The sequence below is a fragment of the Doryrhamphus excisus genome, chromosome 15 (assembly GCF_030265055.1).
Source record: "Doryrhamphus excisus isolate RoL2022-K1 chromosome 15, RoL_Dexc_1.0, whole genome shotgun sequence".
NCBI classification, from domain to species: domain Eukaryota; kingdom Metazoa; phylum Chordata; class Actinopteri; order Syngnathiformes; family Syngnathidae; genus Doryrhamphus; species Doryrhamphus excisus.
This window is the reverse complement of record NC_080480.1, coordinates 13,289,516-13,308,523: the sequence shown is the minus strand read 5'-3', so window position 1 is coordinate 13,308,523 and position 19,008 is coordinate 13,289,516. Positions and strand designations below refer to the sequence as shown.

At 39.8% G+C, this 19,008-nt stretch overlaps 3 protein-coding genes across 6 annotated transcripts in view; 1 reads left to right on the top strand and 2 right to left on the bottom strand.

The window, feature by feature from the left end:
* Positions 1-7,237, bottom strand: part of camsap3 (calmodulin regulated spectrin-associated protein family, member 3) — a 28,890-nt gene extending 21,653 nt beyond the window's left edge. For all 3 annotated transcript variants that reach the window (XM_058050257.1, XM_058050259.1, XM_058050258.1), the window contains exon 1: positions 6,800-7,237. In XM_058050257.1, the coding sequence (XP_057906240.1) occupies positions 6,800-6,926 (127 nt within the window). In that variant the 5' untranslated portion in view covers positions 6,927-7,237. The remainder of the gene's footprint in view (positions 1-6,799) is intronic.
* A 943-nt stretch (positions 7,238-8,180) lies between these two features.
* The window catches only part of xab2 (XPA binding protein 2), a 26,054-nt gene continuing 15,226 nt past the window's right edge, over positions 8,181-19,008 (bottom strand). Inside the window, exons 1-19 of one of the 2 annotated variants that reach the window (XM_058050265.1) lie at positions 13,775-13,975; positions 13,296-13,444; positions 13,046-13,169; positions 12,764-12,961; positions 12,436-12,570; positions 12,169-12,333; positions 11,943-12,087; positions 11,602-11,753; positions 11,405-11,524; positions 11,197-11,328; positions 10,970-11,101; positions 10,238-10,351; positions 9,977-10,139; positions 9,646-9,836; positions 9,036-9,158; positions 8,775-8,946; positions 8,554-8,680; positions 8,360-8,463; positions 8,181-8,284 (exon numbers count right to left, since the gene is read on the bottom strand). In XM_058050265.1, coding sequence (XP_057906248.1) covers positions 8,223-8,284; positions 8,360-8,463; positions 8,554-8,680; positions 8,775-8,946; positions 9,036-9,158; positions 9,646-9,836; positions 9,977-10,139; positions 10,238-10,351; positions 10,970-11,101; positions 11,197-11,328; positions 11,405-11,524; positions 11,602-11,753; positions 11,943-12,087; positions 12,169-12,333; positions 12,436-12,570; positions 12,764-12,961; positions 13,046-13,169; positions 13,296-13,444; positions 13,775-13,810 — 2,544 coding nt within the window. In that variant the 5' untranslated portion in view covers positions 13,811-13,975 and the 3' untranslated portion in view covers positions 8,181-8,222. Of the gene's footprint in view, positions 8,285-8,359; positions 8,464-8,553; positions 8,681-8,774; positions 8,947-9,035; positions 9,159-9,645; positions 9,837-9,976; positions 10,140-10,237; positions 10,352-10,969; positions 11,102-11,196; positions 11,329-11,404; positions 11,525-11,601; positions 11,754-11,942; positions 12,088-12,168; positions 12,334-12,435; positions 12,571-12,763; positions 12,962-13,045; positions 13,170-13,295; positions 13,445-13,774; positions 13,976-19,008 lie in introns of those variants that run through there. The other variant, XM_058050266.1, reaches the window with a different exon arrangement.
* The window catches only part of LOC131103743 (myosin heavy chain, fast skeletal muscle-like), a 15,295-nt gene continuing 10,441 nt past the window's right edge, over positions 14,155-19,008 (top strand). The window contains exons 1-4 of the mRNA XM_058050240.1: positions 14,155-14,398; positions 15,151-15,222; positions 17,719-17,890; positions 18,951-18,991. The gene's annotated coding sequence lies outside the window, so the exon portion shown is untranslated. The remainder of the gene's footprint in view (positions 14,399-15,150; positions 15,223-17,718; positions 17,891-18,950; positions 18,992-19,008) is intronic.

The window sequence follows — 19,008 nt, the reverse complement described above, 5'->3', positions numbered from 1 at the left end:
CCGCAGAGTTCTGGACTAACTGTAAGCGGGAGATAGACTTTTGGCTAATTCCAGAATAAAGTGATGCACAAAACTATTGGGACAATATCAGTCAGGAGGTGGGTTGCACTGATTTCAATCAGAATTATTCATCTTGGGAAGACAATGTTTAGTGAAGGCCAGGAAACCTGACCTGTCAATCACGCTGTAAGAAATAGGAAAATTAGACATATTCCGTCCCAGCTAGGTGTAATGAGCAGACGTGTCAATACTTACATATACTTTAAAACTACATGGGTCAAGTGAAAGTGTGCCCGGGTGTTCTAGATTACACCTAATAGTGTAAACAATGGGGGCAATTAGGAGCCAGGGAGGAAGGCGTACCAGTATCATGTCATGTAATTGTTAAGTCATGTAAGTGAGCCGCATTGGTATCGAGACAACAGAACGCCCAGCTTTACAGTGTAAATAACAATAGTCAAGTTGGAGTCACATGGCTCACTGGTGCTGCCAAACTGCGGTGTCCGCGTTAGTGCTGGAAACGCTGAGCAACCCCAACACACGCAAACACATTGCCAGAAGGCAAAGTAGGATGCAAATGCCAGTACTCATTAGACTGGTGGAAAGAGGAGGCAGATAGATATCGTGATGTCACGAAAAGACAACCACTGTCACTCATGAGGGTAAAAAAAAAAAAAAAAAATCGACCAGGCAAGTTAAAAAATCCAGTGGCTACAGTTGAGATGTGCTGGGTTGACCTAAATGGCATTGATCCTTTTTTCCCCTCAGAGCTCATTGAACGATTGAGTTTGCCTGCCCGCTTGGGTCACAGATACATGTGTGTTGCAGCAATCAACACACGCAACAATCACAGAAACGGGGAGAACGTTTTTGGAATGTGAGAGGAAGTCGGACTACAGGGAGAAAAAAACCCACGCGGAGGGAGAACAAAATTTTAAATCCGCAATATCCTGAGGACACTGTACAGTATACAAAGTATGACGATCAAGGCCATATTTTAGGGGAGACCATGCAAATTCCTGGATCTCTTAAGAAATACGTTAAGAAGTATCTTTATTGTTTTGTCCATAAATTGCAACACTTTCATTCATTCATTCATTCATTTTCTATTGCTTATCCTCACAAGGGTTGCGATGGTTGCTGGAGCCTATCCCAGCTGTCTTCGGGCGAGAAGCGGGGTGCACACGGAGATGCACTAAAAGCTATGTCAAATATTTGGTCTTTACAGTGATTTACAATAGTGTACAACAGGCACAATAACCTCTAATAAAAACACTCGCTATTATTGCAGTCGTAGCCTAAGCTAAGCTAAAACTCTACTCTGAACCTCCAACGTCAATCCCTGTCCGCTAGCCACTCAGTTCCCCTAAGGACCACTTTTTCTATCAACACACACAAACACAGGTTTTATTTATATCTACTATAATGGGTAAAGGTGACCATAGGGATGTTATGTCATGTCTAGAGGGCTCTAATAATGTTAAAACTGTATTTAGAAGATCAGAAACAGGTTTTCTATGGGGTTGCGGGGGTGCTGGAACCTATCCCAGTTGTCTTCCGGCGAGAGGTGGGATACACCCTGGACTGGTGGCCAGCCAATCACAGGGCACATATAGACAAACAACCATTCACACTCACATTCATACCTATGGACAATTTGGAGTCGCTAATTAACCTAGCATGTTTTTGGAATGTGGGAGGAAACCGGAGTACCCGGAGAAAACCCACTTATGCACGGGGGAGAACATGCAAACTCCACACAGAGATGGCTGAGGGTGGAATTGAACTTGGGTCTCCTAGCTGTGAGGGCAGCGCGCTAACCACTTGCACGCCGTGTAGCTGGTAAGCATTCAATCTTACTTATTTGTTGATATGATGCACAGAGCAAGGAACAACTTGTTGCTCTGTGTTCTTCCTGCTGCGGTATGCTCGCACTGTGAGGCGTTCAGGTGTGCTCATAATTGAAAGTGCTAGGCCCAAAGTGTTTTTTAATTTTTATTCACATACACCCTATGGCAATTGGCGTACCCGTGGGGTTATGCGCACCCCACTTGTGGAACCACTGCTGTTTTCCCAATTCAACTTATGTATTGAAAATACAATAAAAAATGTCGCCAATTAACCTAGCATGTTTTTGAAATGTGGGAGGAAACCGGAGTCCCCGGAGAAAACCCACGCATGCACGGGGAGAACATGCGAACTCCACACTGAGATGGCCTAGGGTGGGATCTGCGCGCTAACCACTAGACCACCGTGCAGCCCATTGCAACACTTTAGCAGAGAAAATGTAAACAGTCATACAGAGACAATGGCCTAAAGTACTACACAAAACACAGCAGCAGGATGTTTAATTAAGGAAAAAAATGCTATTATTTTCCCCATTCAAAATATGCAAAAGCACATTCATTCCTGCTTGGTGACTTCTACTTTGTTTGGAACACATTGTGTAATTACCCTTCCTATCACACTGTGACATACAGTTGGTGCTTGTGCCTTAAATTGTATTCCAAGGCCACAAGGCACAGGAGTGTTATCCTGTCGATTGAATTACAGCTGCCTGAGAGGAGGCTTCACAGACGGTGTGACAGTGTGACAGAATCCATGCATTTATCTCCGCACGCTATCCACTATCCTAGCCTACAGGCGTCTTCAGGTTACACACCCACTCATAACAAGGCTGCTGTTTGAATGACTTGTTGTTGTTGTTGTACCGTGACCTTTGTCCTCCATGTGTAGCGTTCCTAGGGTGGGAATTATTAGCTTGAAAGTATATTGTATATAGTCTTATGCAGTATACTAAAAGGGTGTAAAAGGTAAACATCAATATCAAGGTAACATCCTGTTCACATCCGTGTCCCCCCCCCCCCCCCCCACTCCTCCCGCTGCTGACTCACCATAGCGACCGCTGGTGAGAGGATGAGCAATCATTCCAAGAGGTTTTGGAACGGCTTGGGTGGAGCTAAAACAGGTTCTGGTTTTGTTTAAATTACACATGGAATATTAAAGACTTGGAATGTATGTAAACGGTGTCCAATTCTCTAATTGACGTGTCTATTCCATTAAACTAGTCTCCCCTATACAAAAGCTAATAACTGCCTGCGTATCTAACTAGCAATATTCTGGTTTATTCTGGTTATTCTGGTTTTCATATTACCATATGCACAAACAGAGCTTTTGTTTTACTTTTTCATGGACTCAAAATCATTATTAGAATAACATTCATTCATTCATTTTCTACTGCTTATCCTCACGAGGGTCGCAGGGGGTGCTGGAGCCTATCCCAGCTGTCTTCAGGCAAGAGGCGGGGTTATTAGAGTAACAAAACTAAGCTATATGTCATGACTTTGTACATTTTGTAAATTAAAGCTTCTCTATTATTGGCTGCTTCCAATTAACAGTAAATTAAGCTCCCTTTCTTATGGTGGGGTCATGAACTTTGACCTTAACTGTGGCAAGTTATTTCTGCGGTTGTTCGGATGTTGTTGTGGGGTCTTTTGTGACCTCTTGGATGAGTTGTCGTTATGCTCTTGGTGTCATTTTGGCTGGTCGGCCACTCCTGGGAAGGTTAACCACTGTTCTATGTGGCTCTCACTGTGGTTTGCTGGAGTCCCAAAGCTGTAGAAATAGCTTTATGACCTTTCCCTGCCTGGTGGATCTCATTTAATCCCAGGAAAGTCATCACTTTTTCACACCACTGTATGTTTCCCAAAGCCTGGGTCCCCAATGAGGAACCAAATATGAAATTTCAGTCACAAATTTAATAAGTAAAGCATAAAATGACCAACTCTCTCCATAAATAAAACATAAATCTTCGAGACGGAAGACTATAATAATCTTCCTGATAAACTTTCCAGTTACGAGCATCTTTGCCCGAACAGGTGATTCAAGAGTTTCTGGTCTCATTCCAGTGTAAACGCTACAAAGTAAGCAAGTGGAGTCATTATCGGAGCCATTATCTGTCACATCACTTGTGACGAGCCGGCGTCAAGGCTAAATCCAAAATTCCATCCTCACATCACCTCGTCTCCTTCACCTTGATGCAAAACATACTGAAGTTCCGTGTCAAGATAATAAGACACTGCCTAGTGGGTGCTGACCTGACACATATCGACCAATCCAATAGCCATACTATACATAGACACATTAGGCATACCAGCACAATTATATTTATATATACAGTAATACATTACATAGTATCATTTTCATAAGTTTGGGCCTATTGGAAACACTTCTTATAATACGTGGGTGTAGTCTGACGTCATTGCAGATAAGATGATGATAATAAATGCATCATTAAATGATTATGTGCAAGTCAGATGTCAGGATAATTATCTTTATGATCAAACATTTTATCATTTAAGTAAAATATATATACTGTACATTAAGCAAAACATTACATAGAAAGTAATTCGGATATTATTTAGTTCTGGAACGCCACACAAATCAGTAAATATTGGGAATACTCTGTCATGTCCAAAAACAAGAGTCTGCCGCATCAGCATTATCACAGTCCGTATTTTTTAACTGTAATTAGGACCTGGAGCAGCAATGAACCAGACGCCCTGACCGCCCTCTCGTCGCCATGTTGTCTGTTTTCCTCTCTCAGAATAGACCTGATGATGTCATCAAGGCCACAAGAGTTGAGTCAGACAAACTACAATGGGAGCCAATCTTTCGAGTGCATATCCCTGCATGCTGGAGGCCTGGGAAGTGACTTTGACCAGAGGGCGTGGTCTGGAGGTTGCAGGGTGAACAGAGGTTGCAGCAGCTGGGAGATCCGGACCCTGGTATTGTGTAAGAACGCTGTGTTTGGTGCATAAGTCACCAGCCACTGCTAGCGAGATGGACTGTGTATAATAAACCAGTGAACAGATTTCAATGAAATTTTGTGTAAAAAGTGTCTTTTTTTTCCCCCGACTGTTGTTTACATTCTGATAGGGGGGCATTTAGTAATTTCGTATATACATTTCTTAGAATTTAAATGTCAAAACTGAGGCACATGTACAATTTGATCCAATTCAGTCATGTTTTATGATTGTCTTATCTGGTTTAAACAACATTAAACAATCCAAAAAAGGTAACAAAACAACATATTTGTGTAGAATGTGATCCAATTAGTAGACTAAAGGCATAAAAACAACATATTTGTATAGAATTTGATCCTAAGCAGCATTTTAATCCAGTTTAAAACTTCACTTAACGTTAAAACAGTCCAAAAGGTTAAAAAAACAAAATATTTGGTAATGGTAATTTGGTATTTCATTTGAACATGCGTCAGATTACAATTGAATGCATCCCATAATCAGTTCACAGTTCCACATGTCCAAAAGGAGTAGGAAGAAGCAAAGCTTATTAAATCCTACCCCTCCATCTGGTACTTTTACAATCAGTAACTGTTACATTTGTTCACTTCCTGCTTTCATAATATAGTTTACGTTTTTTATGTTATTTTTGTCATGTTCCGAAGTACGCCGTGCTATGACATAATGGGTACCATAGTAAGTGTCAATATAGTGATATGTATAGCACATCATGACTGGTTCAAGACTCTTCATCCTTGTATTTAGCAAACATCAACTGCTTGTATTGTTTCTTGAATTGGCTCATCGTTGTGCATTGTTTGAGGGTCTTACTCAATCCATTCCATAGTTTGATTCCACATACTGAAATGCTATGGCTTTTTAACGTAGTCCTAGCATATAAGTGTTTCAAATGTACTTCTTCCCTGAGATCATATTTCTCCTCTCTTGTAGAGAAGTATTGGATGACATTTTAGCTAATTGGTTATTTTTAGCCTTATGCATTATTTTAGCTGTTTGAAGATGAACTATATCAGCAAGTTGAAGTATTTGTGATTTTAGAAATAAGGAGTTAGTATGTTCTCTGTAGGCGGCATTATGAATTATCCTTACTGAGTGGGAGTAATTTCTGATTGAGAACAAATTTTGCTTTGTTCAATATTGAAATATTTCTGGCCACCTATTTAGTATTCTACATGAATTTATTCCATCTGATTGCACGGACATGTCACCTATTTCAAAAATTATTGTACACATGACATATCCAGAAGTAATGTTCTCTGTTGGCGGCATTATGAATTATCCTTACCGACCTTTTTTGCAGTACATTTAGCGAGTGAAGGTTGCTTTTATAGTTATTACCCCATATTTCTACACAATAAGTAAGATATGGTAGAACCAGAGAGCAATAAAGAGTGTGGATTTGTGTACAATTTAATCACATTCTGCCTTGTTGTATCCAATGAACTACTTCTCATAGCATTAAATAGCCTAGAAATGGTGCAAAACAACATATTGTGATAAACAACGTAGAGTTAAATCCTACAGTCACTCACATTATAAATGTAACTGTAAGATAAAGCTGAAGCATTTCTTACAAGAGTAAGAAAGAACGTGTTCCAGGGCCTGTCATCAATGAGATAGCACAGCAAATGATCCACGCCCAGTTTGCCCAGTGCCAAAAGTATTATAAATGAATGTTTTTGGTGCATTGCAAACAACAAATAATAATGAGGGGGGCTTGTTTCGGCCCCAAAACAAGGTGAGCAGCTAGTGAATGGAAACAAATGACAAGAGTGTGTGCATTGCGCACAGAGAGCATGCTTTTCATGTGTGTTTCTTTGTGCACCAAAAAACGCTGAGTTTACACACACACACACATACACACACACACACAGTAACCTTAAACAGGCTTCTCCCTGCAGTACAGAAGCCAAAATATGAACACAATGCATAGTAATGGAGCTAACAGCATGGCTTTCTGGGCCCTGTCAACCTACCTGCACTGCCGTAGGACTTCGCCAACAACCAGCCGACACTTGAGCATATTTTCGCTTTAGTGCAGTCGTACAAATCCAATGGCTTGATATCGGGGACGACGAAAGTCTTCCTTATTGAGTCCACCATGACGGGGTGATACGAAAAGAAAGCTTAGCTAGCAAAAAAAAACCTAAACAATCATTTTCCAGTAGAGTCCCGAATGACGGCTGGGAATACGGATGTGGGGAAGGGATTAAATCCTGCTTTCCAAGCCCGCTAACGTCCTCCCATTCGGTGAAATCATTCGAGGCAAAGTATTCACGGTAAGCAGAGGCACCGTGTGGCGAGATTAAAACGGACAATTCCAACGTTTCCCCCCCGTCTTCGTCCGCATATCGATGTCTGTGTCAAGCTGTGTGTAGAGAAGGCTCACCGTCGAGCCCCACCGATGACGGGCCACCAGGTGCACGCCGACGACGTCACTCAAGCCGGTAGCCAATGGAAATGGAGTGTTTGTGGTGAGAAAACAAGGGGGGCGGGACATCCTGGTTGTGGCCGACGTCATTACGTAGACGCTGTATACAGGTGTTTTTACTGCAGGGGATTGTCACAATACATTATGTACACTTGGATGGACAGTATTGTAGTTTCAACATAAATGTGTTAGTTTTAGGTCCAAAAATGTGTTATAAATTCAGAAAAAACATTAAAAAAGGTATGTTTAAATATAAACAATATAAACTAAATATGAATAAAAATATAAACTAAACTGTAGCACTTTCTTTGCTTCCACTAAAGGGCTAAATGGTACAATGGCATATTATTCTTCTGTCCCAGTCCCAGCTGAAGTATGATCAACGACCCATGTAATATTATATTTGTTGCACAAATATTATATTTAATATCACATTCAGCTACTTTCAAGTCGCCTTGCATGGACTTTCCTATTCCATCAGTTGTTTTGATGCTGTTTCCAGGACCACCATTCCCACAGGAAAACCAATCTCAAAGCCTCATCATCACATGATGTTGCTCAGAGCCGCTGCTTGCATCCACAAAGTGTTATGGATTCCACATTGCACTTTATGTAAGTCTTTATTATTCAATTTTTTTAGGAGGCTGTGCAAAAAAGGTGTACAGATACGGAATGCATTTTGTTAGTCAATTTCTTTTAATATATATGCAACAAATCTTAACTAAATTTGAGAAAATTCCATAGCCTAAAAATGCTTGTTGTTCTACTATACAGTACTAAACTTTACTTGAGCAAGCCTGACCCCTTGTGGCGATCCCTAGAAAAAGCATGTTACTTTCTCCAACCAAAACACGCAAGGAACAACTCCAAAAACATCACATCACATTCAGTGGACATAGGAGTGACTCCAAGAATATATACACAAATTCAGAAAAGCATTATGAATGTTTAATTATAAAAAAAAAGTTTCAATCCTCTTTCAGGCCTCCGTAGACAGCAGTGGGCACACTCTTCTGCTCCAAACGCACCTCTTTAAGTCGTGGGAAAGGAAAAACAATTAGCATGTTGTCGTGGATGCTAAGGCAAGGCCAGTTGTGTCACTCACCTTCTGGGCCTTGATTGTCATCTTCATCGTCGTCATCGATATCGATCTCATCCGGATTGGCCTGTTTGGCGAGCTCAGCCAACTCGCTGCGAGATGTGTCACTCCTGCATAGGACCATGTATAAAATTGATATGAAATCACTAATTCCAACTGGAACATATTGGAATGGAAGTGGTGGAGAAATAAGGACAAACCTGACGAAAAGAATCTTTTCTTTTGGCTTAGGCTTATCCTGCTCTGCCTCTGCAGCAAGCTGCTGTGCTTTCTGCTCTAACATTTTCATGTCATCAATGCCCAACTGACCTGGAGCGAGATCTGAAACTGGATCCACAAAACAATGTTCAAGAGTGAGAATTCTACAGCTTATTTTCAAAAAGTTGTTATAGACCAAGCAGGAAGTGAGAGGTCGTCTTACTGGTCCCTGTGGCGCTCGTTGTGGCCTTCAGCATCTGAGACGACATGAAGTTGACCTGAGTGTTGTAAGTCGCTTGGACGCTGCGCTTGATTCGCAGCATCTCTCTGATCGTGTCCTCGTTTCCGTGGCGGATCTCAAATTCTTTCCAGGTCTGCCAGAATACGGCCGTGACCTGACAACAACAACAAAAAAAGACGGAATTAATACATGTATGTGTACATCACTGGTGAGATTAAGCGACACTACTTATGATGTCCTTACCCTGGGGTCACAAATCTGAGAGCAGAAGGAATAGATCGCTCTGGCCCGATCAATTTCACCCAGTTTGCTCTCCATGTCGGCGAATCGCAAGCACATGTCTCTGGCGTGCTCATCAGGAAGTACCTTAATACAAAAAATGTGCTCTCAGTTATTACAGCAAGTTTCAAATTGGGTGGGGTACACCCTGAACTGGTGGCCAGCCAATCACAGGGCACATATAGACAAACAACCATTCACACTCACATTCATACCTATGGACAATTTGGAGTCGCTAATTAACCTAGCATGTTTTTGGAATGTGGGAGGACACCGGATTACTGGGAGAACATGCAAACTCCACACAGAGATGGCCGAGGGTGGAATTGAACCTGGGTCTCCTAGCTGTGAGGTCTGTGCGCTAACCACGTGCCCACCGTGCAGCCCCAATATTATCAATATCGTACATAAAAATCTGTAGAAATGAATACCGCTCTGAGCAGAAATAAATATGACAATGTGGTGAAATGATGTCATAGCAAAAATAAGGCGGTCAACAAAATATGAGAATGTGTATCGTTGGTTTTGGCCAGGCAGTGTATATTATCATATTACATAAAAAGCATTTAAGTACCTCAATAGCCTTCTGGTAAATGGCCCTGGTGTATGTAACACCGTATATTTCAGCTGCTCTCTTGATGTAAATGTTGAACATCTGGTGTTGCTCATCTGTTTCTACCGCCTGCGTCGCTCTCTCATAGACCGCCATGGCGTGACGTGCCAATCCGTACTCCTCCTCCAGCTTGGCGTACAGCAGGTAAATGGCTGGAATGGAAATGAATGGGGAATTTGATTAATTGTCACAATGCCATACACATACTTATTCAAGACTACAATAAAAAAAAATAATAGAAGTACTTTTTTGGATGTAACTGACATTTTACAAAGGTTACAAAGGTACTCACTCTTGGCGAATTTAGCAGGACAGCCATCAAGAGCTTGCTCAAATAAGTCTCTGGCTCTCTCCAGCTTCTTGCCTCCATATCGATCTATGAACTTGGTAAGGTAGGTGTTCCAGATGTCGTAAACGTTTGGCCACTTAAAGAGGGCGATACCACGCTCGTACGCCTAAAGAGAAAGGCAATGTATTCACACAAAAGACATTTAGAATACTGTGCTTAGTATTTAAAAATATTGCAGGATAAATGTCTTTTTTTTTTTTTTACTTTGAAGCTTTCCTCGAAGTAGTTGTGCTCTTCAAGGAACATGGAGTAGTTGATGACGATCTGTGGTGTGGCAATGCGCAGGTCGATGATGCGGTCATATACCGCTTTGGTAGACTGGATGCAAAGAAAAGCAGTGACGAATTACAATGATTGTTCACAGCATGGTTTTCTGTGGATCAGGCATGTCCATGTTTCCAGCCCGTAGTTAATTTTTTTTATTGAAATAAATGTTCATGTTAAGAGAAAAAGCAAAAATGTTGACGCTGATAGCTAATAGCTAACAAAGCTGAGTTTATAAATACAGACGTTATCACACTTTTAGGCTGCACGGTGGAATGCAGGCCTCACAGCTTGGAGACCCGAGTTCAATTCCACCCTCGGCCATCTCTGTGTGGAGTTTGCATGTTCTCTCCATGCATGTGTGGGTTTTCTCCGGGTACTCCGGTTTCCTCCCACATTCCAAAAACATGCTAGGTTAATTGGCGACTCCAAATTGTCCATAGGTATGAATGTGAGTGTGAATGGTTGTTTGTCTATATGTGCCCTGTGATTGGCTGGTGACCAGTCCAGGGTGTACCCCGAGGATAAGCGGTAGAAAATGAATGAATGAATGAATGAATATCACTCTTTTAACCTTTTCAGAAAAATAAAAGTGTATAATAATATCAAAATGTTTGGACATTCCTGCTGTATTACATATTGAGGAACAAAAACCAAAACACAGATACGTACCATGAAAGTGCCAAGGCTTTCTTCCAAGTCTGCCAACATGGACCAGACCTTCAGAGATTTGTAGACTCTGTTTTGGACAGGCTCAGATGCATCAAAGTACTCTGCCTTTTTGGATGGGATGGCTGTGGCCTTCTACAGGAGTAAATGGTACGCATGACATGACGTAGGAATATTATTGACCATACATGTCGAAATAATTAAATGGGCGATAGTATGACATGTCTTACCCTCAATATCCTCAGTGCCTGCTCATAGTTCTCATGCCGGAGCTCCATCTCTCCATATTCGCACCACACGGTGGCGAGGTCGTCCACCTGCTTGTAATTCACTTTGGTAGCCTTTTCAAATATAGTCCTGGCCTTCATAGGGAAAAGCAAATACGGGAGTGAAAAGTGAGACATTACAAGTGTGTATTTTAAATTCATGTCCACTTACATCATCCAGTTGCTCGTTTTCTTCATAGAATTTAGCAAAGGTGACCCACAGCGTGTGAGGCTTCCCAGTGGCTTTCATGGGATCTACGGTCTGCACTGCTTCCGTGTATGTGTTGATGATCTGTAGTATGTTTAAGGCATAGGGTCATGCTCACAGATTCTACTACCAGTGTTATTTATGTGTGAAGGGTACCTCACCTGCCGTGGAACGCCTTCATATAGTTTTACACGTTTGTGCCACTCATGGACATTATGCGGGTTTTGTCGCAGCAATACGCTGTTTAAGAGAAGAGGTCGTCGTGCAATCAGCTCCTCAAAACGCGCAAGTCGAAGCTCCAGGTCGATGTCCTCTGTTGAAGTGAAAAGCAAACATGACCAAAATAGGTGGCAAAGTAAACAAATAATGAAAAACTGAATAGACCACACTTATTTCTTCAGTTTTTATCCATTTTAATGTGTGGTACAACTAAGAAACTCAAGAAACAAGAGTGGTCTTGTCATGTTTTCCATGTGTGTATTATATATGATATTAAACGCACCATCCTCATTCTGCCCCATCTCAGCGGTGGTTTCCATTTTGGCAGCGATCATGCTCTCCTCAAACTGGGCATAACTGTCAAAGACTTGGGTGAAATCTCTTACTGTGACCACGGTAAGAATGGCCTCCTCGTACACATCACGAGCCTGAGGGACACAAGAGTGAGTACTCAGGACAGGGACATTTATAAAAAGGGAATCCAGTCGTGTGTGTATATGTTTACAAACCTTCTCAAAAACGCCGCTCCGGATGTAATAATCAGCTAAAGAGCACCAAAGTTTGCCGAGCTGGTCTGTAAAACGTGTGAGCCCACCGCGAATGATAGCGCCTACGTTCAGAGAGGTCACCTTGTCGGGGTTCTGAGATATCAGGTCACAGAGCTCGTGCCACAACTGCGTAAAAAAAATAACCAGATTAAATACAACAATTAGCAGACGTACTTTTGTTGTGTTTTTTTTTCAAATTTCCATGTGAATTAAAAAGTAAAAGCTCACCTGATAATTAGATTTGCCTTCTTTGGAAACAAAACCTTCGTCATTGACGACAGCTGCTAGACGCACAGCAGCTTCATCCAAGCGGCCGACCGACTTTAAGTATTCGATGTACTCCTCTGCATTCTCAGGAGAAAGCTATATAGCACAAAGAGTAATTCATGTTTCTAGGGGTGTCACGAGACAGTTCATGGGTATGCAAAAATATATTTTAAAAATGGCAGTATACTGCATTTTTTTTTCCTGAACAACGAATCTTGTCATGTTTTAATCTTGCGACTGATGACAAGCCTTGCTAGACAGTATGGATATAAACATCTTGAGTTCTCACCTTGAGGTACCGGCGATACACTCGGATGGCTGTTTCTGGCAGGGGCAGGTTTCGGGCAAAGCGAAGATAGAGAGGCCAGATGCGAGGATGCTGAGTAACAGGCAGAGCTCTGAGTGCACGGTCAAACGTTCGCCGACTCCGTGTGATCTTAGACTGCGATACTAGAAACTGGCAATAGTCAATCCATATTCTGGGCATCTGGAGATAGGACAGACATACATAATTTAAATTACAATGCTATTTTCTTTAATGAATAGTGTTGTCTGTAAATGTGATTATCACCTTGTGCATGAACACCAGTGCTCTTTCGTGGCAATTGTTGACCTCTTCAAAGACTGGCTCGTTGATACATTTCCCTTTCACTTGTTTCCTTCTCTCCCTCAGGTAATTGTACCAAAGTTTATAGCTATGGGAAAATGTAGTTCAAGAGTTAGAATAGTTTGTGTTCAGTACTATACTTTTGGATATAAACCTACTTCAGACATGTTAAACACATACAGAGAAAATCAACAGCTTTGAATAACACATGTACCTTCCAGGTAGCTCTTTCAGAGCCCGTTCATAGATCATATTGATGGTGGATTTGGCCCCATTCTGTTTGAACTCGAGGTAACGCATCCAACACTTGACCGAATATGGATTTCTAATAATCTCTTCCTCATAAGGCAGATCATCGTCTTCCTAATAAAGCAAGAAATCAAACCACACTTAAAGCTAAATTACATTGGCGTCTAAGAACATAAGTTAGCCCAAACGAACAGTTACCGCCACAACAACGGTGTTTACATACTCATAAACACAAACACATAGAATATGTTGATGAGCTCAGTTGTTTACTACCTACGTACTGATAGCTGAATTTGAATTCACAAAACAGCCTAACAAGCTAACGTCATACTATATCATGCACAGTCCAAAATTAGCATTCCAGCTAGCGTTAGCTTCACTCGGAGCAAACAAACGTCTTTTGTATCAAAATGTAAAATGTAGCGGAACTCAAATTAAACTTACGAAAATAACATCCGCTTTCTTATTCAGTGACGGCATTTCGTCCCGTTTGAGTCGTCTGCTTGGCAAGAATTTGTTCTGCTAACTTTAGCTAACGTTAGCTTGTACACTTCCCCAAGCATGGATTCAGAGATTTTCTTGCCTGGGGAGAGATACCCGCGTCGCTAGTTTGCGACACCCATTGCCGTACCAGAGTAACCACAAGTCACGTGCCTCACAATAGCCAATGACAGTGACATTTTTATGTCAGACGTTATTGCGTTACATATGTAAACAACTACTATTTGTTATTTAAGTATACGCGTACAGTAGTTATGTACGTATTTCGTTTATTTTCATTCCAAAGCTGCAGCCAGTTATCACGAGACTTTTTGACTGTAACCAAATACAGTAAATAGAGTATCTAACCTTTCAGAAAATCTCTGGTTGGGCCGTCTGCGTTCAAGTGTTCCTTCCATACATATATATTTTTTGCTGTTTCCTTGTATTATATACCAGCTGTTACATTTCATTTGCATTTCATCAGCACGAGAAAAAAAATCTTCATTCAAGATACTGTCCCTCTTTGGTTTCAAACAGTGGCAGAGCTACGTGGTGGCCAGTGGTATTATTGCCACCCCTATCTATGTGAGTAAAAATATACGAACACCACCCCTAGCTAGCACAAGTTGCCAATAGTAGCCTAGCAAAAGTAGCCTCTCAGATTTGGAGTCATTGTGACTCTATATACATTCAACAATGGCTATTTTTGTAGCTAAACTTTCTCAAATTGCTATTATTAGCTGACAACAAACACAACCAATGGGAGTACACGTGTGTTATGGGGGCGTGGCTTACAACCCTGGAGCAGGAAGAGGGCAGAATATACACTTTTGACAGTTAGTGCTGAACCGAGGCAGACAGCACCTTTAACTGTCACTTAAGCTGTTTGAAGTCAAAGGGTGGCTTGAGGTCAGACTTTACATGTCACCCGATGGCAGCCCCTCAAAAACCACCTGTTGAAATGGACTTGGGTGATAAAAGACATATTTAGGCTGCATCCCAATTGGGGATGGAGAAATGGGAATGGGACTCAAGTGGTGTCCCAATTCTCCTTAAATCAAGGAGTAAGTGCTAAGGGGTGTACAGCCTTAGAAACCAGTCTTAAGAGTGTGGTTGGGGTCCAGACTTGAAGTAGGCGGAGTTTACTTGGAAGAGTGGAGGCTGAAAGAGGCATATGAATAGAAGTAATAAAGCATAATTATTGATTTTTAGAGTAACCTCACTCGTGTTTTGTTAGGTAATCAAACATTTGCTACACCATGTAAATATTCAACATGTTTGGAGTTGTTGGTTGTCCCAATAAGCCGGATAACACCAATATCTAACTTGTTTTACAGCGTTAAGCGAGGGACGTGGGGCTTCTTTTGTCCTTGCTACTCATTGATGTCCAAGCAGAAGCTAATGTAATGGTAATGGTTTTATTTCATTTGAACATGCATCAGATTACAATTGAATGCATCACATAATCAGTTCACAGTTCCACATGTCCAAAAGGAGTAGGAAGAAGCAAAGCTTATTAAATCCTACCCCTCCATCTGGTACTTTTACAATCAGTAACTGTTACATTTGTTCACTTCCTGCATTTCTAAGATAATTTAAGTTTTTTAATTTAATTTAATTTAATTTAATTTAATTTAATTTAATTTAATTTAATTTAATTTAATTTAATTTAATTTAATTTTATTTAATTTTATTTAATTTATGTCACCTTACCGAAGTACGAGGTGTTATGACCATACAATGATAATGGGTACCATAGTAAGTATCAATATAGTGATATGTATAGCACATCATGACTGGTTCAAGACTCTTCATCCTTGTATTTAGCAAACATCAACTGCTTGTATTGTTTCTTGAATTGGCTCATCGTTGTGCATTGTTTGAGGGTCTTACTCAATCCATTCCATAGTTTGATTCCACATACTGAAATGCTATGGCTTTTTAACGTAGTCCTGGCATATAAGTGTTTCAAATTGAGTTCTTCCCTGAGATCATCTCTGTGTTTGAGCTCTTGTAGAGAAGTATTGGATGACATTTTTAGGTAATTGGTTATTTTTAGCCTTATGCATTATTTTAGCTGTTTAAAGATGAACTATATCAGCAAGTTGAAGTATTTGTGATTTTAGAAATAAGGAGTTAGTATGTTCTCTGTAGGCGGCATTATGAATTATCCTTACTACCCTTTTTTGCAGTACATTTAGTGAGTGAAGATTGCTTTTATAGTTATTACCCCATATTTCCACACAATAAGTAAGATATGGTAGAACCAGAGAGCAATAAAGTAATTCCACCTTTGATATTAAGGGGTCCTACAGTTTTGAGATTTCAGAATTCCATACAATTTCCAGTCTTTTCTAAACAGTAAAAAGATGTGTATCATTAGAGTTGCAAAAATGAACATACATTCAATCGATTAGCCAATAAATAATTACTTTGATGTTTGAGTTATCATTTTTTTATATAAAAATATAAATATCCTCTGATTTCAGCCTCTCAAATGTGAATATGTTTCAATTTCCTTAGTCATCCATGAAAGCAGACCTGTATAACCTATATGGGCAGAGAGCTGGCCAATCAACTTGTCCATCTCCCCAAATGTTTTCCAGGATGCGTCACCCACTGTGTGCTGTCACACTGGCTGCCCTACCAAGTGATCAAAATATATTTAATTTTTAATTCATAATACTGGATGTGTATGAAAATCCTAGTCCCTCATCAGAGAAAATGATTTATACATCCGGTAGCTAATCCATACAGCGTATGTTCTTACTTGGAGCAAGAAACTAAACCACATTACAGCAATATTAGGAAGATCTAGCTCCACATTTCAACATGCTGTATATGCAATTTAGAATCGGTCTGAACTTATCTGTCAAGAGGTTGGAAATCTACGCCATTTGCCAAAGAATTTTGTAAGTCTTGGCCAAAATTACATATCTAAATCCCGGAACAGATAGCCTGCTGATACTGCATTTCATTCATGGATGAAACATACTCCGACTTTTTTTTTTCCTTTAAACATTAATCTTTACTTTTTCAAACACTGAGATATTTGAGACAGCTTGGGAGCCATTTCCCACAGAGTGCCAAGGCCAGAGTGGCATAGTTTTACAAGGACAGCGACTTTCCATATCAACATCAACATCCTTAGAATCAAATGTATTCCAAGGATGAAGATCTTTGATATCCGAGTGGGACTTAATATAGGCCTAATATCACTCTTGTTGGCAAATGTCGCCTGAGTCCTTTTAAGGGGACATCTAATAGTATTTAAACATCATATCTTACGATCAATTTTTTGTTTTATTAGAGGAACGTGTGATTTAAAAGCGTACTACAAAGACATACCAGAACCTCTTGGTTGCTCCTTGACTATGTATGCAAGGATGAAAAGGTTTCACACACCAGATCATATTGTTAACTACTGTCATTAATCTTTCTCAAGTAAGTCTAAATTAGTTCTAAGTATTTATTGGACCAAAGCAATGGTTTAAAAGCTGGCTGATGGATTTCATAGTATCTATTTTGAGAAATCCTTCAGACATTACAATCACACCCAACATTTCACGGGCTTAGCTCATGCATTATTTGAAAGGTCCAGATAATTACATATGTATTCCAAATCAAATTAAAGTGTGTGACAAGTATAGCTTTTTTTTTCATTTCGGGGGTTCAAACAAAATTGGTCCAATACAATATGTTGGAAAAATTTCTTAAGATATGTGAAACATGGTCAAGCACCGACACTTTACACCATTGACATTTGGGGGCATCTCAATAAGGACAAAGACTGTAGGCGCTCAAAAATCATGTCAAGGGTAAACCTCTTAATCGTTCTTTTGCATTTGGATGTGTCATCACTATTTCCCCGATCGGCTCCATGACAGCCTTTTTTTGGTTTACAGTTACATCTTTAGACACAAAAAGCTTACAAAGCTCTGGTGTCAAAGGATGGGTCTGAAGATGACAGAGATACTTGACCAAATCGAGATGTGGTCATCTGCTGACTTGGCATGTCCAACCTCTATAAAGGCAACAGCTTCACATCCACAAACAACTGACAGGCATCTCACCCAGGTTAGTGCTTTGTGTGTCTAAGCTGTTTAGTCACTTATGCTAATGCATCGTGCATGCATTGTTGTAGTCCTGTTTTCTAAATCTTAATAGTCTTTAAGTCATTTAATCAATAATGTCATATTTTGGAATTTGCAATCCGGCTACATTTTTGCACTCGACACATCTTAGATAACAGTTGATAAAGCCATTAACATTTAACAAAGTTAGCAATTGTTTGCATTCATTTAAATTAAATACAATTCTAATCCTCGTAAATTTAGTTTTTTTATATTTTATTTTATATTATATATATTTATTATTATATATATATAATTTTATATATATATATATATATATATAATATATATATATATATAACATATATAAAGCCATTAACATTTAACAAAGTTAGCAATTGTTGGCATTCATTTAAATTAAACACAATTCTAATCCTCATAATTTAGTTTTTTTTTTTATATTATTATTATTTTTATTTTAGCCCTGTGATTGGCTGGCGACCAGTCCAGGGTGTACCCCGCCTCTCGCCCAAAGACAGCTGGGATAGGCTCCAGCACCCCTGCGACCCTATTGAGGAAAAGCAGTAGAAAATGAATGAATGAATATTTTATATTATATATATATATTATATTATATATACATATATATTACTTTTTATTATATATATATATAAATATATATATAATATTTTTTATTTCATTTTATATATTGTTTTGCTTATTATTGCTCTTTAAATTATTTTCCGTTATGCCTCCCCAAGGGACAGAATTCCCCCCCCCCCTCCCCTGATTTGAAATACTAGAGAAGATTATCTTATTTATTCATTTATCGGTATTGCACAGACTGAGCTTCAAATTGAAACCAGGAAAATTCCACAAAATTAAGAGCATACAAGTTGTTATTCAAAAGTCAAATTGCATGTGGAGTACTATAAATTTGTACATGTTGGTAGGTCTGCATTGAAATGAAATCCGTCCCGAATGGCCGTGGGATATAAATGGACATGATTAAATCTGTAATATTACTATTATGAACAATTAAATGATTTTATTTCTCTTTTTAGACCACCGAAGACACTGTGCCTCTAATTCTGGATAAAGTGAGGTGTGACATGAAATTAC